At 37.5% G+C, this 22,596-nt stretch overlaps 1 protein-coding gene across 1 annotated transcript in view; it reads right to left on the bottom strand.

Annotated features, from left to right (window-relative positions):
- Window positions 1-22,596, bottom strand: part of LOC122971210 (protocadherin-15-like) — a 201,369-nt gene that overhangs the window by 165,046 nt on the left and 13,727 nt on the right. Inside the window, exon 2 of the mRNA XM_044337759.1 lies at window positions 4,799-4,937. Within this exon, the coding sequence (XP_044193694.1) occupies window positions 4,799-4,919 (121 nt within the window). The 5' untranslated portion in view covers window positions 4,920-4,937. The remainder of the gene's footprint in view (window positions 1-4,798; window positions 4,938-22,596) is intronic.

Genomic DNA, 22,596 nt, shown 5'->3' with positions numbered 1-22,596 from the left:
TTCACAAAGGTATTTTTCCTGTGTTGGACTGCATTAGATTGTACATGTACTATTGTTTTGACATAGAGAGTGGAGATAATAGAGTTTGAATAAGGCCGAGGCCTTCTATGTGGCGAAAACAACTGCTGAAAAATTATGAAAGCACTTCAAAACCATACATGTGCAATTAATTACACAGATATTGTAAGTTCTGTATGAAACTATAATTAAAGCATGCAGGGTTTGAATTGCTGAAGAAGAGACATGGGTGATTGGGTGATTCAGGGCCATGGAAACAGACTAGGGTTTTTGGAGGGAAATATCAGCTGGTCTAGCACTATGAGTTGATGGACAATCAGCATTAGTGGACATTTTAGACACTTGCACACACATAAAAACTCAGTTCCATCTGGCTCCAACACCTTCTCCCAATCCACTCTGCCTTCTCTGAATGGTGGGTTCACCATCTGAAGGGCAGCAGATATGGAGTGGAAGTGGACGATAAAAACCTCTGAGAGCGAGTCTACTTTGGTACCAACTATAATATAAAAATATAAAATAAACCTCTGTTTTGCCACTGTGCACATTAAGCTATCATATTCTTTTCTAACACTGCCTTTTTATGGCGGGTTGAAAATCACAAAATGTGCAGTAAAGCTAAAAAAAAGAGCCATCATTTGGTCTCTAGCTAAATTAATTTGATTTGTTTTATACTCATGTTTGAACACATTAATTGCATATACCCTGTCACATTTTGCTTCATCCAAGCAAAGGTATGCTTGCTGGTATGCTTTTTGTGATTTTCTGTTTTTTTATACTGTTATGATGTTGGTTGTCTATGTTAAACATAGTAAAAGTTCCAAAACTTGAAGTGAATGTATATAAATATGCTGCAGCCTGCAAGTCAAAAGCCCAGGCTTCAACCTGCTCTGAATGCTTTGTTTGCAATGTTACCTCTACTTCCTCCACTTTGCTGACATCACATTGTTCACACATACCCACAAATGGCCATCCATTGGCAGCCTTTGTTGCTAAGGTTGTTGCACGGTCTGTTCTCTGCAAAATATGCATAGTCTGCATATTTTGGATCGGATTTGTTTGTGTTTACTAGCTAGCAGTATTTTTCTTCTGTGCCTTTGTTGGCGTATTGCTGCGCTTCTTGGGATTTTACTGTCAGTTAGTCAACTATCAATTAGTGGAATGGCAAGAATATTGTTCCACGGGTTGTTCATGTTGTCCACTCACATATTTCAAATTGGATTCAGGCAATGTATCTACAGATGTATTTGACAAGTTTTCATTTTGAGTAAAAACCAAGAAAGTGAAATCCTAACTAATGTTAGTTTATGTAGCTTCCAGAACTGATGGGAGGCTGCTGGAAGTCTGCTGAGGGGCACAATAAGTCCCCTTTAAGGAGTGGGTCCTGTTTCATTTGTATAGCACATTGTTTTGGGGACAGTATTCATGGTGACAGATGTTCCCTGTTCATGGTGGACAGTGACAAGCATGCCCCACAGTTTACCTGTTTATTTGTACCCTCCACTCTTGATGGAGAGTTACCTCCACAGCTATGAGTGTGACTTCATACGGACTTACAGTGAAGGGCTAGTGTGCAGGAAATGGTTTGGAAAAGGGCTGTAGTTATGCTAGTTATGATGGTTATGATGTTACACAGAGTCAGTCTCCTTTTAGTACAAGTTGCAGAAAGCTAACAGGCCTGAGCAAGACATGGTGAGAGGAGAGACAGAGAATAAGAGAGAGAAGTCACTGATATCAAGTTAATGTAATGTGCTGGCAAGCATTCGTTTCATTTAACACACTGCAGCTGTGCCACACAATAATCACAGGCATGTAATCACACAGACACACATACACACACACACATTTCATTGTCATGCAGGAACTCTCATAGACAATCAAACAGGTGCACAAGAATGCATTCACAAGCATTTAGGCTTTAAAAAAAGATCAGCACAAACACAAGAGATACACACACATCACACTCAGTGTATGACAACTCAAGCATAACTCTTTTCATGCCTCCTGTTGTGACTTGTTCACATTCACAGATAAGTCACATTCAATTAAAACAACCAGTGAAGCACCGCCTACACACCGCCGGCTTCAAATGAATTCATAATCAGAGTCAAGTCAAGTACAGACGTTTCAGTCTGCTATTTCTCACTCAGCACTAGTCACATTGATGTTAAATTTAAATTTGACAACAATAGCTAGGTATATGCTACAAGTCAAATTGGTTTTAATGATGAGTAATAAAGTATTATTTTAGTTAATCACTTAGAAGTGATGACAGGTTTCTGGGGAAGAAAACCTACAGTAAATTTGACACATTGTGTACTCCTTCATCCTGGGATCGAGGCTCATTAAAAATATACTAGTACTGCTGTCATTTGGGAAACCAAAAGTGAGTAAATATAGCCTCTCACCTTGGGACCAAGGCTAATTAAAACATACCAGTGCTCATGTCATGCGGGGGTCCAAACAGCTAGAATGAACCACTCATCCTGGGACTCGAGCTTATTAAAAACACACAAGTGCTCATATCACAAGGGGACCCAAACTAAGTAAAAAATTGTCTGTCAACCGGAAATCCACTCCTTAAAATATACTATTCTTGTTACGTGCAGATCTACCAGAATGACGCCTGCAATCCTGTTTTTGAGACCCTTCAAACAGTTTAGGAAACAGGTGTGATGAGGAGAGAAGAGGAGAGACAGATGGGTCCAGGGAGATCTGAACTGAAGGGATGTTTAGAATTGTATACCTTTGCTAAAAGCTTACAAAACATGCACACACGCACAGACACACTTGCTGCTTACATACAGTATGCCCTTGCACACACGTGCACACTCTCAGACGTTCACCTTTGGCTGCAGCACCTGTCAGCTAAATGCCAACCAGATAAATCTCAAGGACTAAGAGTTAAATGGAATATTAATATTCTGACAAACCGAGGAGAAAGTCAAGAGAGTATTATGCTGAGCTCTCCCACTGGTGATGACTTCATTTCTGTCATACATTACCCTCAGTTTGCTCTCTTTTCAGTGAAATCTTAGTGTGGATTTTTTAAAGGCATTATTTGAACTTCAAATATCCCTTTGGAGTATTTTTTTCTTTTAACTATTACTATCATGAAATGAATTACATGTTCAATTACATTGTGAAGAGAGGTAACACCGTGACACACCAGAGTACTAGCCAACAAAAAACCTTAACTTCCACCCAAACATGTATTCCACTCCTTCCCAAGCCTTTTGGTTTGCAGGTTAATATGCCAAAGTTACATTCAAAACATTACATGATCCACATTTCAATACATTCTGTTATTTAATATTACAATTTAATTTGAATAGAAAAATTAACATAGCATTCATTACAGTAAATGTGCCAATAATTTCCATTCTTTAGTCTGTTTGTAAACAGGAATTTGGCAGTTAAGCATATGAATTTATAAAATATCTTACAAAATAACACCCATCAAATACTACTTGTGGGTAAAAGCTCAAACTCATGGGTTGCACTGATGGCACATGATCATGTTGGCATTTGGTTTGTCAGAACAGGTTAAAAAGACTAAGAGTGCATTCAAAACTATAGTTTGTTTGCTCTAGTCTGAATCAGAGGATGAATTAGTAAACTTGTTGCGTTTTCAGGTTGGTTCGGTTTCTTTTCACACAGAAAAAAGCAAACCAAAATGCATCACTAAAATCCAGATGAGAATGTTCACTCCACTCATTGGTTAGTTGTGTCTGAGGCAGGACGAAGAGCGTAAACACAGAAAGAAGTTTCTGAAGAATCCCAGTATGCAACCCACACGTGGCTATGGGAGCTGTTTAGCTCAAACTTGCAGAGTTGTTGGGTCAGATCGAGGTCAGATCACATTTCCACCACTGTCAATGAACTAGGGTCCAATTCAGCCAGACTAAACAACAGAGGTCTGAAAAGAGTCTACAGCTAGCGACTCTGTGATTCGATACTTAGGCACAACAGTGCTTTGAAGTTAATGAGAACAGTAACATGATATCATGCTCACAATGACCGTGCAAACATTTTGATTTTTTACACGTTAAATGTTCACCATGTTCCACAACTCACTTTGAAGTGTTAGAATGCTAACAGTCAGTAGGTTTCATCCTCTGGGAACCATGAATGTCAATACAAAAATTTGTGCCAATCCATCCAGGAGATGTTTAGATATTTCACTGTATAAGTAAAAACTTAAACATACTGGTGGTGCTAGATGAAAAGTCAGGGGATCACCAAAGGCTTCATCCTCTGGGCACCATGAATGTCTGAGCACAATTTCATGGCAATCCATCCAACAGTAGTTGAGATATTTTAGCCTGCACCAAAGGGATGAAGCAACCAACAGTACAAGATTGCTAGTGCCACACCTAACCAGAAAGTATTAACAAAAATGGATGTGAAATGGAGAAAAACCCTAGGAAAACACTATAATAAATGCCATAACAATAAAAGATAAAACTGAACAAACTACTGAGCATTCTGATCTGAGTCTAAACAAAGCACTATTCATCTTCAGTCAGCAACAGATGTCACATAATCCAAAAGGATCAATAAACCAGGAAACTATTGTGACACACCGTAGCTGACTGACATATGCTCACTGCCAAAGATAAGCCTGAAGTCAAAAAAATCATGTGCACAATTCTGATATTAAATCCCTGCTGAGGAGACTTGATTCGAAAAATATATGAAAACAATGAGATTAGACAGACAAATAGAGAGACAAAAACAGAAAGAGTGAAAAATAAAGACGGATAAAGACTCCTTTTACCTTCTGTGTCTTGGCCGAAACAGGTTGATAGCAGCAGCAGATAAAGGACTCCTGTTCCCATTATACCCGGCCATTTGACCCGGCCCCATGACAGTGGCCCCATTAAGTGCATTCTAACCATCTTCAGCTGCGTATCCAGCTGCATAGAGAGGAGGAGACAGGAACACATAAACACAGGTCAGTCACAATTGCTCATTTTTAGCTGCACAGTATGCAACACTGAAAGCAGCGGCACAAAAACATCTGTTGGTACTGGTTGGCTCTTTTCACAAATAGAAAAAAAAAAAAATCAAAGTGCTGTAATTTCCAGGTACTTCCTTTTCTGGCTACAACCACCTATGCTCTGGTTTTCAGTGAACAGCAGTGTAGAGGCATACATTGACATGCTTAGAAGTTGACATCTGCCACTGAAAGAAACGACAGCAGTCATACTGAGTTTGATGTAGCTGCACTGTATGCACTATACCCTGAACTGTATGCAAATATGCTTTCTGTATTTGACAGTGCACTCCATAACACCCCTAAGGCAAGATGCCCTCATAGTCTAAAGCTCAGATGGCATTTAATATTAATTTTGTGGCTGCACTTCACGGCCGCAATCCAAAATCTTTGATCAATCTTTGTGCTCGTGCATCAAAGTAAATGATTGTTTCACAGGGATTTCCGTGACAATGGGAAATATAGAAACCTGTGGATGATGATAGAGAGGGAAATATTTTGTGCAATGTAAACTGCCAGCAGTGCCAACAACATCTCAGATCTTGCAGCAGAAATTTTGCCACAGCTGATAATACATTATAGGTTTTGAAAGATAGTATACCAAAGAGAGAGTGAGAGAAATACATACAAGCTCATGTGTGCAGCTTTTGTGTGTGTGTGTGTATGTGTGTGTGACTTAGGTTGGGATTAATTACATTTTATAGAGAGAACATGTATGGCTGAAGGGAAAATAGAACGTCTCTTTGAAGTTCAAAGAGAGATTTGTGTACTTTCTGAGTCTGGATGTGTACTTGTCTATAAATTGGTCTTTGATTGCTTTGCAGTAATGCAGCTCAAACCCATCTAGCATCAATACTGGCCACTTACTTGCTCGTTCAGATGACCTGCAAGAGAAAACATCTTTATGCTCCTCAACACAAACACTCAAAGGGATAGTATTCGTCTTGGCGGGTGTTTATGTGTGGTATAGATTTTTAAAAAATCTTTTATTCATCCGGGGAAAGTCAACAGAGGATGGTTGCTCTTTTTCAACACACTGCTTCACATTAATACATTTCATGGTGTATGAGAATACCATTATTCCCACAGCTCCATCACTGGATGTGCAGTAACGTGAAGTGCCTTGCTCAAGGACACCTCAACAAAGGGTTTTGTAGGCAGGGAGAGCATAATCACACTGTTCCCCTTCCACCATCTCACCAGGCAGTTTGGGATTTAAACTGATGTGGTTTTAAACTTGCTTCTCTACATAAAGCTGGCAAAACCACCTGAATGGTCAACAGTATGCACTGTGTATACTTTACTAAATAAGTGTGATTGATTGATCCTTCAGTATTATTATGAGGAATTTACCTTTCGCTAAACCCCTAAACTAAGGCATGGCAGGCCTGTCAAGCTTAGGATTTCTTCAAATGCCAAAACCATGTGCATGGAGCTGTAAGGTGCTGTCTGTTTTTTTTCCACTTTTGCAAAGCCAAAAAGCATGTGAGCAAAAGTATAAGGAATTAAATAAACTGTGTTTATTTGCTTTAACATGAGCTGCAAAAGTTAAAACGGCTATAATCAATATTTTTTTATAATAACAATATATCAACTGATAGTGTGTAATGTCAGGTGTCACTCATAGTGATGAACCTACAGAAAATTATCAGCGACTCTGCAGTTCCCCTCAGCTTTTTGGTTCACTCTCACAGCTCTCATAGCGACTGGCTGGTGAACATAGTGGAGCATTTAGCAGTTGAAGAGCCAGATATTTCCCTCAAGAGCTGATAGAGACCAAAAGCAGAGCTAGAAGAGAGTGAATATTGGACTTACATTCATCACATGGACAGAAACAAGACTCCAAATGAATGATAATATTTGCTCCATATCTATTGGATGTGTAAATATGCAACTGTTTGCAAACAAGTTCACCATTAGAAGGTGATATGTCACTGTTCACTGTACTGTACTGTAGTGTTCACAACTTGTTTCCGCTAGCTCCAAGTCACCAAAAAATCACAGGTTTAACATGCCCGGCTAAGGAGCATACTTCCAATAGTAGTCACCTAGCAGTATTACCAGGCGATTGATTCATGCCATTAGCTATACATTATTCAGAGGGTTTACAGGTTATGTTAGAAAAATACCTGTTCAGGACCAGTGCATTGATCCTGTGGGAGCCAAGATACTACTATATCAGAGTGCAGAGTAACAATTATTTAGACTCTAGCAATTCTAGTCAAACCTGCAGTTAGGGTCAGCATTAGCTTACTCTAGTTAGCTACAGCTAATAAAATCAGCTAGTGACACATTATTTCAGCTTTTAAAATCCATAATTGTTGGCTAGAAATGAAAAGCCTACTTTTGTTTACCTTTGTGTTAAATTGAAGACCCCTTTTTTACTGCAAATTTTAAGTGGTAAACGCTTAACAGGCAGCAACAATAATTAAGGGAGGCTGGACTTCAAACACAAATTCAAATTTGTTACTATGTATGTAAAGTTGAATCATATTCTATTTAAAATAACCTATTTAAATTCTTCTTTCCCAGTATGCCTGATTGAATATACCTAAATCTGTCACAATACAGTCCTATGGTATATAAACATCTGAATATCTCTAGAATTATTTTGTTACAGTCTTTATTGTCTCACTTCCATATTAACACTGATAATATTCTTTATTTTACAAAAAGAGATTACCCTGAGACTAAACTCAGCGGGGCTCATTCAGTAAGAACAACATTAACTGCACCCTCCTTCACGCAAAATCTGCCACCTTTTAATTAGAACTGTTATATGTATAAAGGTCCCATGGCAGAGATTACTGTGACAGACTCAGATTACTATTGGCCTGTCCTCTGAATGGAGATTGAGTTGGCTGACAACGAAAATGTAATTGTGATATTCTACCAAACCCCAGAGGTAAAATCCAACAGTCATGGGGGCTTGAACCAGGAGCAGTTTCATTTGAAGGACATGGTCTAGACTCACAAGGCCACCGTGCTGCTCCCAACTGTCTTTAATTGAGTTTAATATAGTAAAATCTGGTGCTTCAGTCTATCCATAATGGCATGCATGTGTGGTGGACTGTGATCAAGATGTAACAGTGAGTCTGCAGAGGAAACTGATAACCCCTCTGACATTGTAGAGATATTCTTTCTCACCAGAGAAGCAGTTTTTTTTCCTAGGTGCTGATTTTTACAATTAGCTAAGAATACACAAATGTTTATGAATTCTAAACCATCCCGTTTCCCTAATGTCATGCCCTTACAAGTAGCTAGCCCATACTAGATGTCAGTCTATTGGCCTGCTACTTTGGTCCAGATTTAAGTATCTCAACATCTACAGGATGGATTGACACACAATGTGGTACAAACATTCATTTTTCCTAGCCGATGAGTCTTAATGACTTGGTGACCCTCTGACTTTTCTTCTAGCACCACCATAATTGACATTTGTGGTTTTGTCTGAAATGTCTTGACAACTGTTGTGTGGATTGCCATTAAATTTAGTAGTATTCATGTACTCCTCAGGATGATTTGTGATAACTTTGGTGAAGTTATGGTGACTTTGTCTGAAGAGCCAATCATTGTACAAAGGAAGGTATTTTAAATTAGCATCTTACAGTGTTGTAAGTCTTTGAGAAACAGTATCTACAATTTTTTTGAGTCAGCACCTGAACATAAAAGATGTGCATGTGTTCTGTACACTGATTAATAAGGCTGGGTTCCCATTTAAATAATCTACGGATGGAACCACAGGTAGTCATAGTGTAACCATGGTGTAGTTCCCCAAGACAGCATACCACTGTGATATCATCTAAATTGGATACCTCTCTCTTGCGTACAGTTCAGCAACACTAAGCAATCTGAATATTTGAGCATCTTGCAAGATATACAATGAACAGTCATACGCATACAGATGTCATTTGCAATTTGTAACCAACTCGACATACTGTAATGCAGTTGTGATCATTGCACTGGGTAGAAATTTGCATGATGCTGCATCATCAAGATAATGTTTGCTTACATGCATATACCTTGTCAAACATTAACTGGTATCTTATAAAAAATTCAGCACATGCAGAATGCATTTATGTATGGATGGATGGATTTAGATGTTAAATATGTCTAATGCTGCTTATACCAACTCCCTCAATACCATAATAAAGAATAATGCTGTTACCACATTACAAATTTTGCAGGAATTTTGCTGAGGAATTAAGGCCTAACCTACTGTAATTATTTGAGATTATTTTCTTACATAATTTTAAACACCTATAATTGCTGCATAAACAATACTCAGTTACATCCTCTTTTGACACTTAGCAACCCAAACTGTGAAACACTCAGGAGTTGAACTTTTCTCTCTTATTTTAACCTGAATTTGACAAAACAATGACAGCAAACAACCCAGTCTCACATCAAAATGTGTTGCAGCAAATCCAAAACGGATTTTGACGCAGTATCCTATATTCTCAAAGGATCTCAGTAGCCTATTCTTACAAGCCAACACAGATTGATTTTTGACAGTGATGAATAGGTAAAGAATTCGTGCGGACCTGTCTACGATTGAGATCATATCACACATAAAAATGTTCTGTTTCACTTTTATTCAGAAGGTCCCACATGCCTCTGCTCTCTTTTGTTTTAGACCACTGCAGCTCCATTTATTCCCAAATAACATCTCCAGCACATTCTGAATACATAAACAGGAAACATTTGCCCTCAAATTATAGCATCTCTACAGTTTTTACTTTTAAATTCAGTCGATTTTAAATATTTGACTAATCACAAGGATTTTACAAATCAAGTTTAATCTATGTCTAGGTCTGCCCCCCTCTGCCCACTCTGGACTCTGGCTCTAAATGGCTAGAAACATGAAAAGATGGATGAAGATTCATTCATTTATGCATTTACTCAGAAAAAAGTTTGAATGAATATTAAATTAATATTACAATGATTAGATTTTGCAGGTGCATCTTCTATTATACATTCATGAACTACACGAACAATGTGACCCCAGATAACTGATTTCCCTCATTAAATCTACACCAATCACATAGGAGGAGATGGAGATCAAGACAAGACAAGTGAGATTATTATACTAGCATACAGTAGTAGTATTACTGTTTACAGGTTTTGGAAAGTACTAAAAAAGTTGTATAAAACTTTTTGTGCCTCCAGTGGGAGCTGCGCAAAGTCTGATAAACTGTCTTGCATTATGTCCTCTGTTGGGGATGAAGACAAAAAGTTTGAAAATGAAAAAAATTGGGTTATGTGGCGTTGAGAAGAATTGAGGTTACCAGACCTCTGTAGCTCGCTCCTCATCTCTGCTCAAGGCTACATGAGCCACTACTAGCCAAACACACTGTTACAAGTGTGCAATGATGAATTGGTGGATTACTCATTAAGCATGACAAAATTGAGATGTGGACTGTTGAATTAAGGTTGCAATTTATTATATGATCCTGATAATGTAAAGTTAAGATGTTAAGATAAATATTTTGTAGATTCAGGCTTCTACTTTAAAAGCAGTAAATGCTGTGTTTGTTTACAGTTCAAAAAACACGATTTGCAGGTTTGACACTCAATGCAATGAAATCTGTACAGCTGCTAGCAAAAATAACACTTGTTTTTACATGAAGATACGCTACAGTAACATTAGCTAGGACATTAAAACAATGCATAATTGTCATATTACAGTAAATTGATATTTAAATATAAATATATACACAGTAAACAGAAACTGATCTTAGTTTTTAGTAAATAAAACGTCTTATTTTTTTACCCTTATCTTACGTATTGTTTATTTAACAGGGAGTGTGCCGATTCTATTGCACCACAGAAAGCCGAAAGCTAATTTTCATCTGCAGGGGCCACCAGAGATGCGTAGGTTGACACACAAAAAAAAATTCAACAGAAACAGAGTTGAAGTGAATTAATACCTTACGCCTTGAAACAAACAAAATTAGAACTAATTATTACAACCATAATTACTGTAGTACAGACAACAGTAGTTCCCAACTAGCCATTGTATCATTAAAAATTGAAAGCAAAATTAAAATCAAACAGATCGTGAATTTGAAAAAAAAACAAACAGATTAAAAGTATTAATGCAACATTAAATGCTGACCAACATAAGCCATATAACCTTAGCTAAGGAATATACAGCTTTAGGAATAAACATGAATTGAATTTAGAATCAGAGCCAGTTTTTAAGCCCAACTATGAGACTGCATGTAGTTGCTGGCTTGTACTTAATTCCCTGGTAAAGTTCACTGTCATGGACTCTGTGTTACTGGACTTTTTGTGTTTTGGGGTTTTTGGTATTGCTCTCTGTGTGTTTTTTATGTGTTCTAGTTTTAAAGTTGTTTGTGATAATTGCGATAATTGCATTTGCCATTTGTGTATCTTTGTATAGTGTTTCTGCTTAGTATTATTTTTTCCTGAGTCTTTAGCTTTATCTCTGCCTTACTTTGGTTTTATTCTTGTCAGTGTGTAACCTCTTGTGTTCCTCATGTGTTGCTGTAGTCCTGCTCAGACTCTTTTTCCCTGCACACCTGTTCTGTGTTTAGTCTTGTTAGCCTTGCCCTGTTTGTTGACTGCCACACCCTTGATGTCTTTCATGTCATGTCCTTATTAACCAATCCTTGGGCTCTTCTCACTTCTCAATTTTGTGCCTTATCGTCATGTTTAAGGATGTCGCAATTCCTAAAATCCATCTGGAGGAGAGAGGAGAGAGGAGGCTTGCCGGAGGAGCCATGAGTGATACAAAGGTTTATCCTTTATGGAAGTCTTTTCGGCACAACGTATAAAAGATGCGTGACACACAGCTGGAATAAACAAACCATATGTAGTGCTTCACACAATAAAATATATAAAGGATATATGTGTGTGTGTGTGTGTGTGTGTGTGTGTGTGTGCGTACGTATGTTAAATAAAATATAACAATGTATGACATCCAAACATTCTTGTCATATTATGCCATGTTGTGATTTGAATTAAAAGTAAATATATATATATATATATTGTATTAGGCTTTATATATTGTGATTAGGCTGTAACAACATAATGGACAGATGATGCAGCTCTGCCGCACGCTATATTTAATTGACATGACAGCTCTGAAGCAAAGATGGCAAGGATGTCTCATTTTGTTAAATGCCTGTTGCCTTAACTCCTCTCTCCTCGTGTCTATTCCTTGCCCCCTCCGCTCGCATCTCAGGTAGGAGGGACTAAGATGCGAGGAGAGGAGGCGAGGATGTACAAACTGAGAAATGAGAAGAGGGGCTTGTGTTTTCCTATTTATTCCAGTGCCTGCCCCACTCAGCTGTGTGTTGTTCTGTGATTAGTTCCTTGTGTATTTATACCTGTCAGTTCTTTGAGTTCTTTGTCAGTTTGTGGTCAATGTATTCCTGTGTTTGCAGCTGTTATTTTTTTACTCCTCGTGTTTCAAGTCAGCCAATGCTGTTTTTGTCCTCGTGTGCCAGTAACCAGATACCAGAAACCAAATAATTATTTTCTTCAGTTCCTGTCGTCTGCCTGTTGTTTCTGCATTTGGGTCCACTTGTCTGCAGAAGCGTGACATTCACAAATCACTGTGGCACATAGTAGGCCATGCAAGTGCCAGTAACCAGGATGAAGTTTATTAGGGCTGAAGGCGCGTCTCCTCTGGTAGAACTTCAAAAAGTTTTATTCCTCCAGAGAGGAGAGGAAATACACCCGGCAGAACGAGAGATGCTCACACAAAGGAAATGAGGAGGAGAGAAAAAGAAACATGGAGACGCAAAAACAGCAAGGGGGAGACAGAAAAATGTGTGAGAGAGAGAACAGAGAACAAGAGGAGAGACGGTGCAAAAGGTAAAAGAAGAGCAAGAACAAGAGATTATGTTAGAAAAGAGGAACTGAGAGAATAGACTCAGACTTTTTCCCAGACAGTACCAGACAGACAAAGAAAGAAAAAGGAATGAGACAGAGATTGTGACCTGCACTTTAAAGGCCACTGGTTTCACTGAACATCAACAACCTCTCATTGATGTATAGTGACCAAAGGGTGGAGGAGAAAATGGGAAGAGGGCATATGTAGGATGAGGATAGAATAAGAGAAACAAAAGCAATCTGAGAAAGAGGAAAAAAGGGGAAAGAGAAGGGCACCTGAGCAAAAGAAAACAAACAAATGAGATAAGAACCTTTGGAAAGTAAAGAAACTAAACTTAAAACTGAGGCAGAATATGTGTGAGTGTGTTAAAAATAGTGAAATAAAGAAGCTAAATGGAGACTTAACCTGAAACAATAAACGAGAATGAGATGTTGACATGCTGTTTTAAGTTGTTTGCTTCTTTTGCGTTTGTGAACAGCTGCCTGTCATCACATGAGACTGATTAGATCTTGTTACTGTAACTCTAGCAGACTGTGTATGTATAGGTGTTTGTGCCGAAAAAGACAACAAATGAAAATATCTACTTTGTATTGTCAAAGCTGACATTTGTCTGTTTCTTTTTCTATCAGTCTGCCTGTCTGCCAGTCTGTTTGTCATTGTCTGTCTGCTTTGTAGAATGGCATCTTTCATGGGTCCTCTGCTGCCAAAACAAGACGAGCAATGTCTTTTCTTTCATTTCAGGCAGATGGCTCACAGCTTTATGCAGAGCAGCTTACTATGTGAGGTTTATTGTGTTTTGCCAGGAGACAGAGCAGAGTAAACTGTGACTCTTTGGTTACAGGGCGGTTTGTAATGGAGCCGCACTACTGCACGAACAGGAAGACAAAATATGCAGTTCACACCACAATTTTTACTAAGACTCCCCATTTTTTTGTCTACATGGTGTTGTGTAAATCCTAACACCACATGGTTAGGCATTGAAACACAGAGGGAAGTGGGTGCCAGGAGTATGGAGTATGTGTAAGTACAAGTAGACAAGTGTCAAGTCAAACATTTTGTCTTTGTTTGCCTTGATGTGATAAACAGCTTGTATAAAACTGTCAAATTGAGTACATGATGCATGCAGGTTAGACAAAATCTTATTTGCCAATAAACATGTGACTGCACACCCACATTTGGAATTATTCAATTATGTGCAGTTCAGTTTCGTGTATAAAAGGCCATTAAACCAGTTTGAACAGGTTTGCAACATGCTGATTGGGGACAAAATCACACCTGGCAGTATCTGAGAGCACAAACACATGCACACACACACACACACACATACACACATACACAGACACACAGTTGTGTGAGACCGTGCTGTCCAATAAGCTAATGGCAGGGCACTTTGCTCGTTTTGCTCTGCCAATCTAAGTGAGTGTCACAGAGACAGTCAGCACCTGTGAGTGTGAAGAGGCAGCATCCAAAGCACCACAATTCCCCTGATTGCACATGAACATTGAACAGAGAAAAAGCACACAAAGAGAGAAAAAACACGGTAAGAGAGATCAGGGAGTGAGCATAAATTATAAAGTTTTTTTTTAACCCTCAGGTCTTAATGCTCAAGTTCTGGATTTTATAAGATTGCAAAATCTTCAGTGAGGAAAAGGAAGGATGGGGACACAGCAAAACAATGTTCTGTGGCTGAAACTTCCCAACTAAATAAAAAAAGAAAGAGAACAGGATGTAAAGGAGTAAGGAAGCAGTAAAGCCAGACTAGCCCACTACAACTGACCTGATATCTGCCTCTCACCAGACAACTAGAACCTATTCTCACAGAATGTTAAATAAATTCCATATTTGACAGATTGTACTAGGAAGCTGCCTTCAAGTGCCCCTAGTAGCTCCTACTGCTAAGAATGGAGGTGCAATTGAGTGAACCCTGTTTGGTGTGTAAGACTTGTTGATATCTAATGACCACCAGTGGTTACTTGTTAAGCCAAGAACAGCCGAAATCCAATTTTAATGTAAAAATGCAATTAAGAAAATGTTTTTCCATCCTGACCAGAGCAACAGTGAGATATCGTTGTGATCCCTTAATATAACATCTCAGCATCTTGAGTTCAATTTTTCAAAATCCCACTTTTCCTATTATTATATCTCATAATTAACAGGTTGCTTTCCACTACATTATTGGGTCTCATTTGCAAAGTTGTAATTTGAATATTTTCAACAGCACTTGAAAGCAGCATTAAAGCTAGAATACTAAGTGGCAAAAACGCCTTCATGTCAACAAAACCGACACTTGTTGCAGTTACAGTATGTTACTTCAAGTGCTACCAAATAAATTAAGCAATTTGTGGGATTTTGCTTGCATCTGCCTCTGAGGACCTTTTGTTTTCAAATTGTATATCAGTCTATTACTGCTCTGCACACGAATGGTAATAAACCAAAGTTTGGCTGTGGAAATGAGATGTAATGATCAATTGGGCCACCCCAGAAGCAAAAAGAAGTATATGAACAATGCGGGGGAAATTTAGCTAAAAACAGAGCGCAAGGAGGAAGCTGAAGAGGGCAAAGAGATGAAAAGAACAAAGAAGAAGGAGCAAGGAGATGAATTAATGAACTGAGGCAAACTGTGAAAAGTAAAATAAAGGGAGTGATGATGAAATAAAATTGGAAACATAAAAATGAATGAGAAATGGTTGGAGGAACACAGAGAAGGAGAATTATGTTGAAAGGGAGCATAAATATCACAGCAGATTACATATCTGCTATTCTAAGTGATTATGCAATAACGCACCAAGAAGAAGTGAGGTGTAAATATATGTTTTTGTTTTATTTGCGCATATTTCAAACTGCCACAACAATATTGCTTTGCTTAATAGTTGTGCCAATAAATTATTTCAATTCAAAGCAAGAGTGAGAGAGCAAGAGAGGTTTAAATTAAAAGAGGGACAGGAAGAGAGAGGAGGGGTAGAAGGAAGTTGGGTCAGCTGAGGACAATTTAGCAGCATTTCCTACGTATTCATTCCACTTAGAAGAATTGGCATCTCAGCCACCGGGTATGCCTTGTTAAATGTTGGAAGTTCGAGTCTCATTTAAGGCCTTTTATCATATGAATCCCTTTCAGCTGTATCCTGTTACTGTGATGTAGGAGAAACAGCTCCAGTCATGTTTGACTGGCTGATATAGTAGCTGTGTGGAAACGTACAGCACAATTGACCAAAAGGTTTATTTAAATGAAAATCTTATGGAAATCTGGGCTTCTTTAGCGAGAAGAGCCATTGTAAAATAGATTCGAGGTACTATATGTCCCTTGTACAATTTTTAGATTGTAAAAGGATTGAGAGCCTATCCAACCAACAGCAGCAATTTTAGAAGTATGGAATTATAATGTGCTATTCCAGTGTATTCAACTTGATTACAAATGTATATTTCTTAACAAGGTCATTTTCATGTTGTCATATTGTTTAACTGAGATATCGTCATAAAGTATAGTACTGTCAGGACATGATTAAAAATGTTGGACCACATACTGTGCTGATTGGCTGATGTATTTTGCATTAAGTTTTTCTAGTATTGTAGGCATGTGTTTTTGCGTATCACTCCCACACCTCCTTGTGAAAACATATTCCCACAGCTATAAACTTTTTAATAGCGATAATTAAATGAATTGTAACATTCAGTTCCAATGCAAGAGTCTCAAATAGCAGGGAATGATGCTCTTTATAGCATAGTGAAAAGTAAGGTTAAGTTTAAGACACCCACCCTACTCCACTAAAGGCCTCAGCTTGCAACTCTTCTCATATCAGCAATCAGCATTAGCCTTCTTGATGTACTTAAAGAATACATGTTCCAGTTAGATGTTGATTCATAAGATAGACATTAAAGGAAAGGTAAAGCCACACATCCATTTACAATTAAATCTTTTTTTAATCAGTTTATTAAAATCAATAGATCAACATTTTGGTAAATGATCTCTTTTTTTAAAAAAATGCAACAAGGTAAACAATCTTCCAGAGACCTTCACCAGCACTACTCAATGGAGGAAAGTTGTCATTGAAAGTAAAGTGGGGTTTTGCAGAATTGGGTTGAATGCTGGCAGTTAACAGGATTCATGAGTATGTGAGAAGGGGAGAGAGAAAGCAAAACTCCAGGCTTGAAGGAACAGTGTTAATAGCATGGGTTGTGTGCTGCAGAAACTTTTAAATCCTGGGATTAAGCACACAAACATGACTCAGCTGTTTCTATTAACAGTAGAAGGCCAGATTTGCAAATAAAGAGCAAATATCTGGTTGTAAATAGTCAAGACATGCTTTCCTGAATACACCTCAAGTCAAGCTACAAACCAATTCAAATTAATTTACACTCACTACTAAATGAGTAATCAATGGCCCAGGATAGCATAGTTAAGCTCTTAGCCTTGATGACTCATTTCCTGTTCTCTTCCTGTCCAGCTGAACAGACCTCTCTGTTGGCAGGTGACACAACATTAGGAAGATATGCAATACACAACACAATGGAGCATAGTCCATATGCATGAATGTGTGTGTGAAAATATATGTATGAGCTGGTATGTATGGGGGTATATTCACATGTTACCATTCATATGTGAGAGAGTGAATAATGAGGCATGCCCTGCGGTTAACATGGTGTAAGTAGGTGTTAACTATGACAGATTGTGCTGCCACTGATGACCACGGCTGATCAGTCAGATAGCCCTCACCTCTCTGCTCCTCAATTATTTCACAGTCACATAATTGTATGGATGGCAATAAATCTCACATCTCATTCCATTCGCTTGATTTCACTCCTAATGTCACGGCAGCTCCAGTTTCAATATGTCTGACAATCTTTTCATGAAAAACTCCAGCAAACAATGAGTGAGCTTGTTGCTGACGGCTGTCAATGTTTTGTGCAAAGACAATCCAACAGGACACGTGGACATGGACATCCACTGGTCGTTGTGTAGAGCGTAAAGTGATTTGAAAGTTGTGCCCCAAAATGGGATATCTGACATTTTAAAAAGTAGCAAACTGGATGCCTTACATTACAGTACACTAAACTTTTGGTAGTTATTTCTTCCATCAAGATGTTTTCACACTTGATGAACAAATAAGCAATTACAGGCAATGCACAAATTTGACTCCAAATCTAGCATATTTGTATGCATATTTGGGTAACGATTCAACGTAATCTAAAATTTAAGTGATACCAATGTTATCTTTGGCTGGGCATTGCAGATGCATTGCAGATGTCTCTGCTTTCCATGTCTTTTTTTGTTAGTATAGCAGGGATTATCTCTATGAATACTATGTGAACTTTTTTGCGTATACTTGTACAAACTGTCTTTTAAAAGATGTAAAAGGAAAAAGTCATGACATGGAAATGATATTTGATCTGAAATAATTTGTTACAAGGAGAATTTTTTCTTCTAGGCTTGCAAGGGCAAACTACATCACAGGAGACCAGTTTCTGCAATAAGATTTGAGTCTGAAAAACATTTCTTGAGTACTGACTCAGCCAGATAGGGGTTGAGCGGATCAGCAAACTATGGAGATACAGGTGTTATAGATATAATATGAAGAATAATGTGTTACATTTTTGCCTGAAATGTATTCAGAAATAGACATTCCCAGAACAGGCCACCATATTTTTCCAGTTTGAAAACTGGCAGTAAAGCCAAATAACATCCGTTCTTCCAGTCAGGTGTAAAATGAGTTTGTGTCTAAGGGAATGAAACAACTGTCAATCATTCATTGTAGGACCTATTTAAAGTGACAACTGTCCCAAGCAAGTGTCTACGGAGCCTTGACAGACAACATAAAGGGTGAGTTGGGAGGCTAAAAAAAATTAATCGCTTATTTCATTTACATGTCATTAAAGTGGCTAATTCATTTTGGTTTAGATTTTTTCTTCAAAAATGTACTGCATTTTTTTAATTTAAAGCAATGCTGGTTTAATTTAAAGAAGTCCAGCAATTTATTATTGTACTTCTATAAAGTTGGGACTCACAACATATGGATTTTTAAAAAGAATGATCAAAACTGGTTCAGCAGAGGTTGAGATACATTAAATTTTAGTACCTAATATTGGATCCTATAGTTGCAATAGTACATGTTAGCATGCTAACATGTCAGTATGTTAACATGCTCACAATGATAACGCTAACATGATGATGTTTAGCAGCTATTTTACCATGTTCAGCATCTTAGTTTAGAATATTAGCATGTTAACATTTGCTGTTACGTACTAAACACAAAGAATCATCATCATTGTGTGAGGAACATGCTTTCCAAGTTTCATGGCAATCCATCCAACAATAATCAAGACATTTCACTCAAAGCCAAAACTGTCAATGTTGTGTTGGTGTTAAGTGAAAAGTCAGGGGATCACCAAATTCATTGGGATATATCTTCTGGAGAACAGAATGTAGGACATAATTTCATGCCAATCAACTGGTTCAACTGCAGTTTAACTTAAAGCTAGTTTTCACTGGCTGTGTTGTACTCCCTGTGACTATTAAGTTGACTTTGACATGTGAAGTGCCTCTTTAACTATATTACATTTTCCTGCAAATTCTAAATATTCGCAATATGGAACTTTTTGGTCAACTTGGTCTTTCAGGTCTTTCAGTGATTGACACATTTATAACATATTCATGCTAGTATGTACTCATGCTATTATGGTATTATTACCAGCTATCAGTGTCTTTTCTCCATAGAAAATGTCAGACTTATAAAATCTGACTCTGTTAGCCAAGTGAACTAATTCTTACCCTCACTATGTAGACCTGACATTCAGCACTGGAACAGGCGGCAGGTGCCAGCACCACTTAAATGTTGTCACATGAGTTTGGCCACAAATCTGCTGATCTGGCCTGTGCACAAAGATCCTCTTTAAGATCTAGATTCTGATCATTACTTGACAAATCAATAAAGGGCTGATTAAATAATTGAACAAATAGATTAATTAATTAATTGGTCAACACAAAACCAGTTAGTTTTTGATTTGGTTGCATCACAGTAACCAAGATGACTTACAAAGCACATTCTCTAAAGGTTGAGATATTAAAGGAGAAATTGTGAAAATGCAGAGTTTGCTCAAGCACAAACATTATAGAATATTTCTTTTTTGACAAACAAGTAATCAGTAGTATATGCAAAGACACTGTTGTCTCCCAGAACATTAACAACAAATGTTGCATCTAGAATTAATCTTCCCCCAAAACAAAACAGCTAAAAACACATTTAGAGGCAAGCTGATTTAGCTCCTCCTTAGTTTATAGTCGTTCTACAAGCAACAAAGAAACACTTGCCCTCATCAAAACACTTCAAAACTGACAGCTTTGTCAAATATTAATGACAACGGGGAGAAAGGAGAATGGGAAGGGATATAACATACTGGAAGAATAATTGATGAAGGTGTGAAAATAATTGGTTGTAAAGTTGTCTCTCTTAGAGTTGTAGCGGTTTTACATTATGGGACGTGAGTGAAGGGAGAGAAGAAAACAGATTTTAAGAAACACAGGAAGATGAACAGCAAGAGGAATATAATGAAGTGGGGGCATCACAAGTGAGGTGGTTAGTTTTCAATTTTTTTTTTTCACAAGTAATAGATGTATAAATATCTAAGTTCTAAGTTCTTACTGCCCTAAAGAGAAACAAATGTACAGCGTTATCTTACGTGTCTTATCTCATACACCACCACGAAAACAAAGCCATTATTGCCCTACTTTGACATGACACAGCTGACAAAAAGAGTTCAGATAATAGTTAGGAAAAGGGGCACGGATCCTGCTAAAATCTTGCTTCTTATCTAGGATGTAGTTTGATGTGCAGTTGTGTAATTTCTTCTTTCAAGAATATTCCAAATGAACTCCAGCTGGTGCCGCTCATACTAAAGCTAATTAAAATCCTAAAATGGCATCTTCCGGGGATGTACGGAATACCTGCTTTCATATGTTAGTTTTGGTATTAAATCAAAACTATACATTGTAAAAACTACACTACTTCTTTGGAAGTTTTTTCAGGTCTAGAATGAGGAGGAAACACTGGAAATAAGTGAACATTCAAGTCACAATAACTGATATCTTGGTACACTTTTCCCATAAGCAAAGGATAAGTCTCATCAGTGGGCTCTGAGCTTAATCTTTCCTCCCTAAAAGCTGTTCAGTGACCCAAGAAAATCTCGATCCTCAGTACAGTATGTGCATGAAATCCACACCATTACCACCTTAGCTTTTTCAAATGCTGGGACTGTCTCCTCTTAGGTTTCACTTTAGTCTCTGTAATTATAGACTTTACCCATGCTTGGGACCATTTCTATTTTTAGTTACTTTTTTAGTACATGTTGTTTTAGTACATGCCAGTTACAGTGCTGCAGTGTTTGACCTACAATATATTATTACGATACATGTATAATATAGCTTTGTGCTGCCAAATCAAACAAAGTATGAAATCAAGATAAAATCTCTACTCAACACCATCACTGTAACAAAAACAACAAACCACGTGCTGATTAGAGAAATGGTGACATTAACATTAACAACCTCAAATACTCGACATTATAAGTACTAGAGTCTAACCTAAATATTTCACATTAATGTGAACAGTAAATATGTCTGCATCTTTTTTTCTGTTTGTTAAAGTCACACATACACAATCGTAACCACAATGGGAACAGCAGATGAGCCATCGTTACTATGAAGTGTGGCGTTGTTTTTAAAAACACCCTCTCTTATCAACTTCTATCCCCAAGAGTTACCTCACATTATATATTTAAACGTTGTACCTCTACGCTATTAATAATAAATGAGTTAAGCTAATTTTATTTTAGCAAAAAGCAGCTGCCAAGTTTATATAACACCATTTGGTCTGGGCCAATGTACAACATCAATGCTATAATTTTGCATTGCTGTGATGGTAAATTTAAATACTTTGCACTCTAGATTTTTATAAAATGATAAAATAATGTAGCCTACATCTATTACACCAGGGGTCAGCAATTACATTCAACCATGGCCATTCATTTTTATTTTTCCCATTTGTAACTGAGGGTTAATAGAGTTACAGCTTACTTTAATACTCATTTGGCTAAAAGTGGCTCATTTATAAATATACCTTTTGTGTTACACTTCCAGACTAGAGACGTATACTTTATTTGTTAAACACACATGATGAACAGTTCATTTTTGGTTGATTCAAAGTACTGTTGCTGTTGCCTTAGAAATGGCAATGGCAAAAAATGGCATCAACACACCATTCCTGTTAGATTGTCAACTATTTGTGTTTGTAAGGAACAAATCTGTTATGCTTAAATAGGCTAAAGCTGTGAAATTAAAAGAGTGTTAGAATTCACACATTAAAACGGGCCAGATTTGGCCCAGAGGGCTGCTACAGTGGCAAGAAAAAGTTAGTGAACCCTGCATTTATGTATAAATTTGACATTAAATATGGTCAGATCTTCATATAAATCACAATTATGAACAAAAACAATCTATTTTTACTAATAACACACAAATCGTATAATTATATTATAATTGTATTGTTGTTTTCCATATTGAATACATTATTCAAATATTCACATTGAAGTTTGGAAAAAGTATGTGAACCCCTAGGCTAATGACATCAACAAAAGCTAATTGGAGTCAGAAGTTAGAAAATCAATGAGACAAGATTGGAGGTGTGGATTAGACCTACTTTGACTTATAAAAAACACTCAAACATTT

Source organism: Thunnus albacares, chromosome 20, assembly GCF_914725855.1.
Source record: "Thunnus albacares chromosome 20, fThuAlb1.1, whole genome shotgun sequence".
In the NCBI taxonomy this organism is placed as follows: Eukaryota; Metazoa; Chordata; class Actinopteri; order Scombriformes; family Scombridae; genus Thunnus; species Thunnus albacares.
Note: the sequence above shows the minus strand (reverse complement) of the source record. Positions and strands in the feature narration are given on the sequence as shown.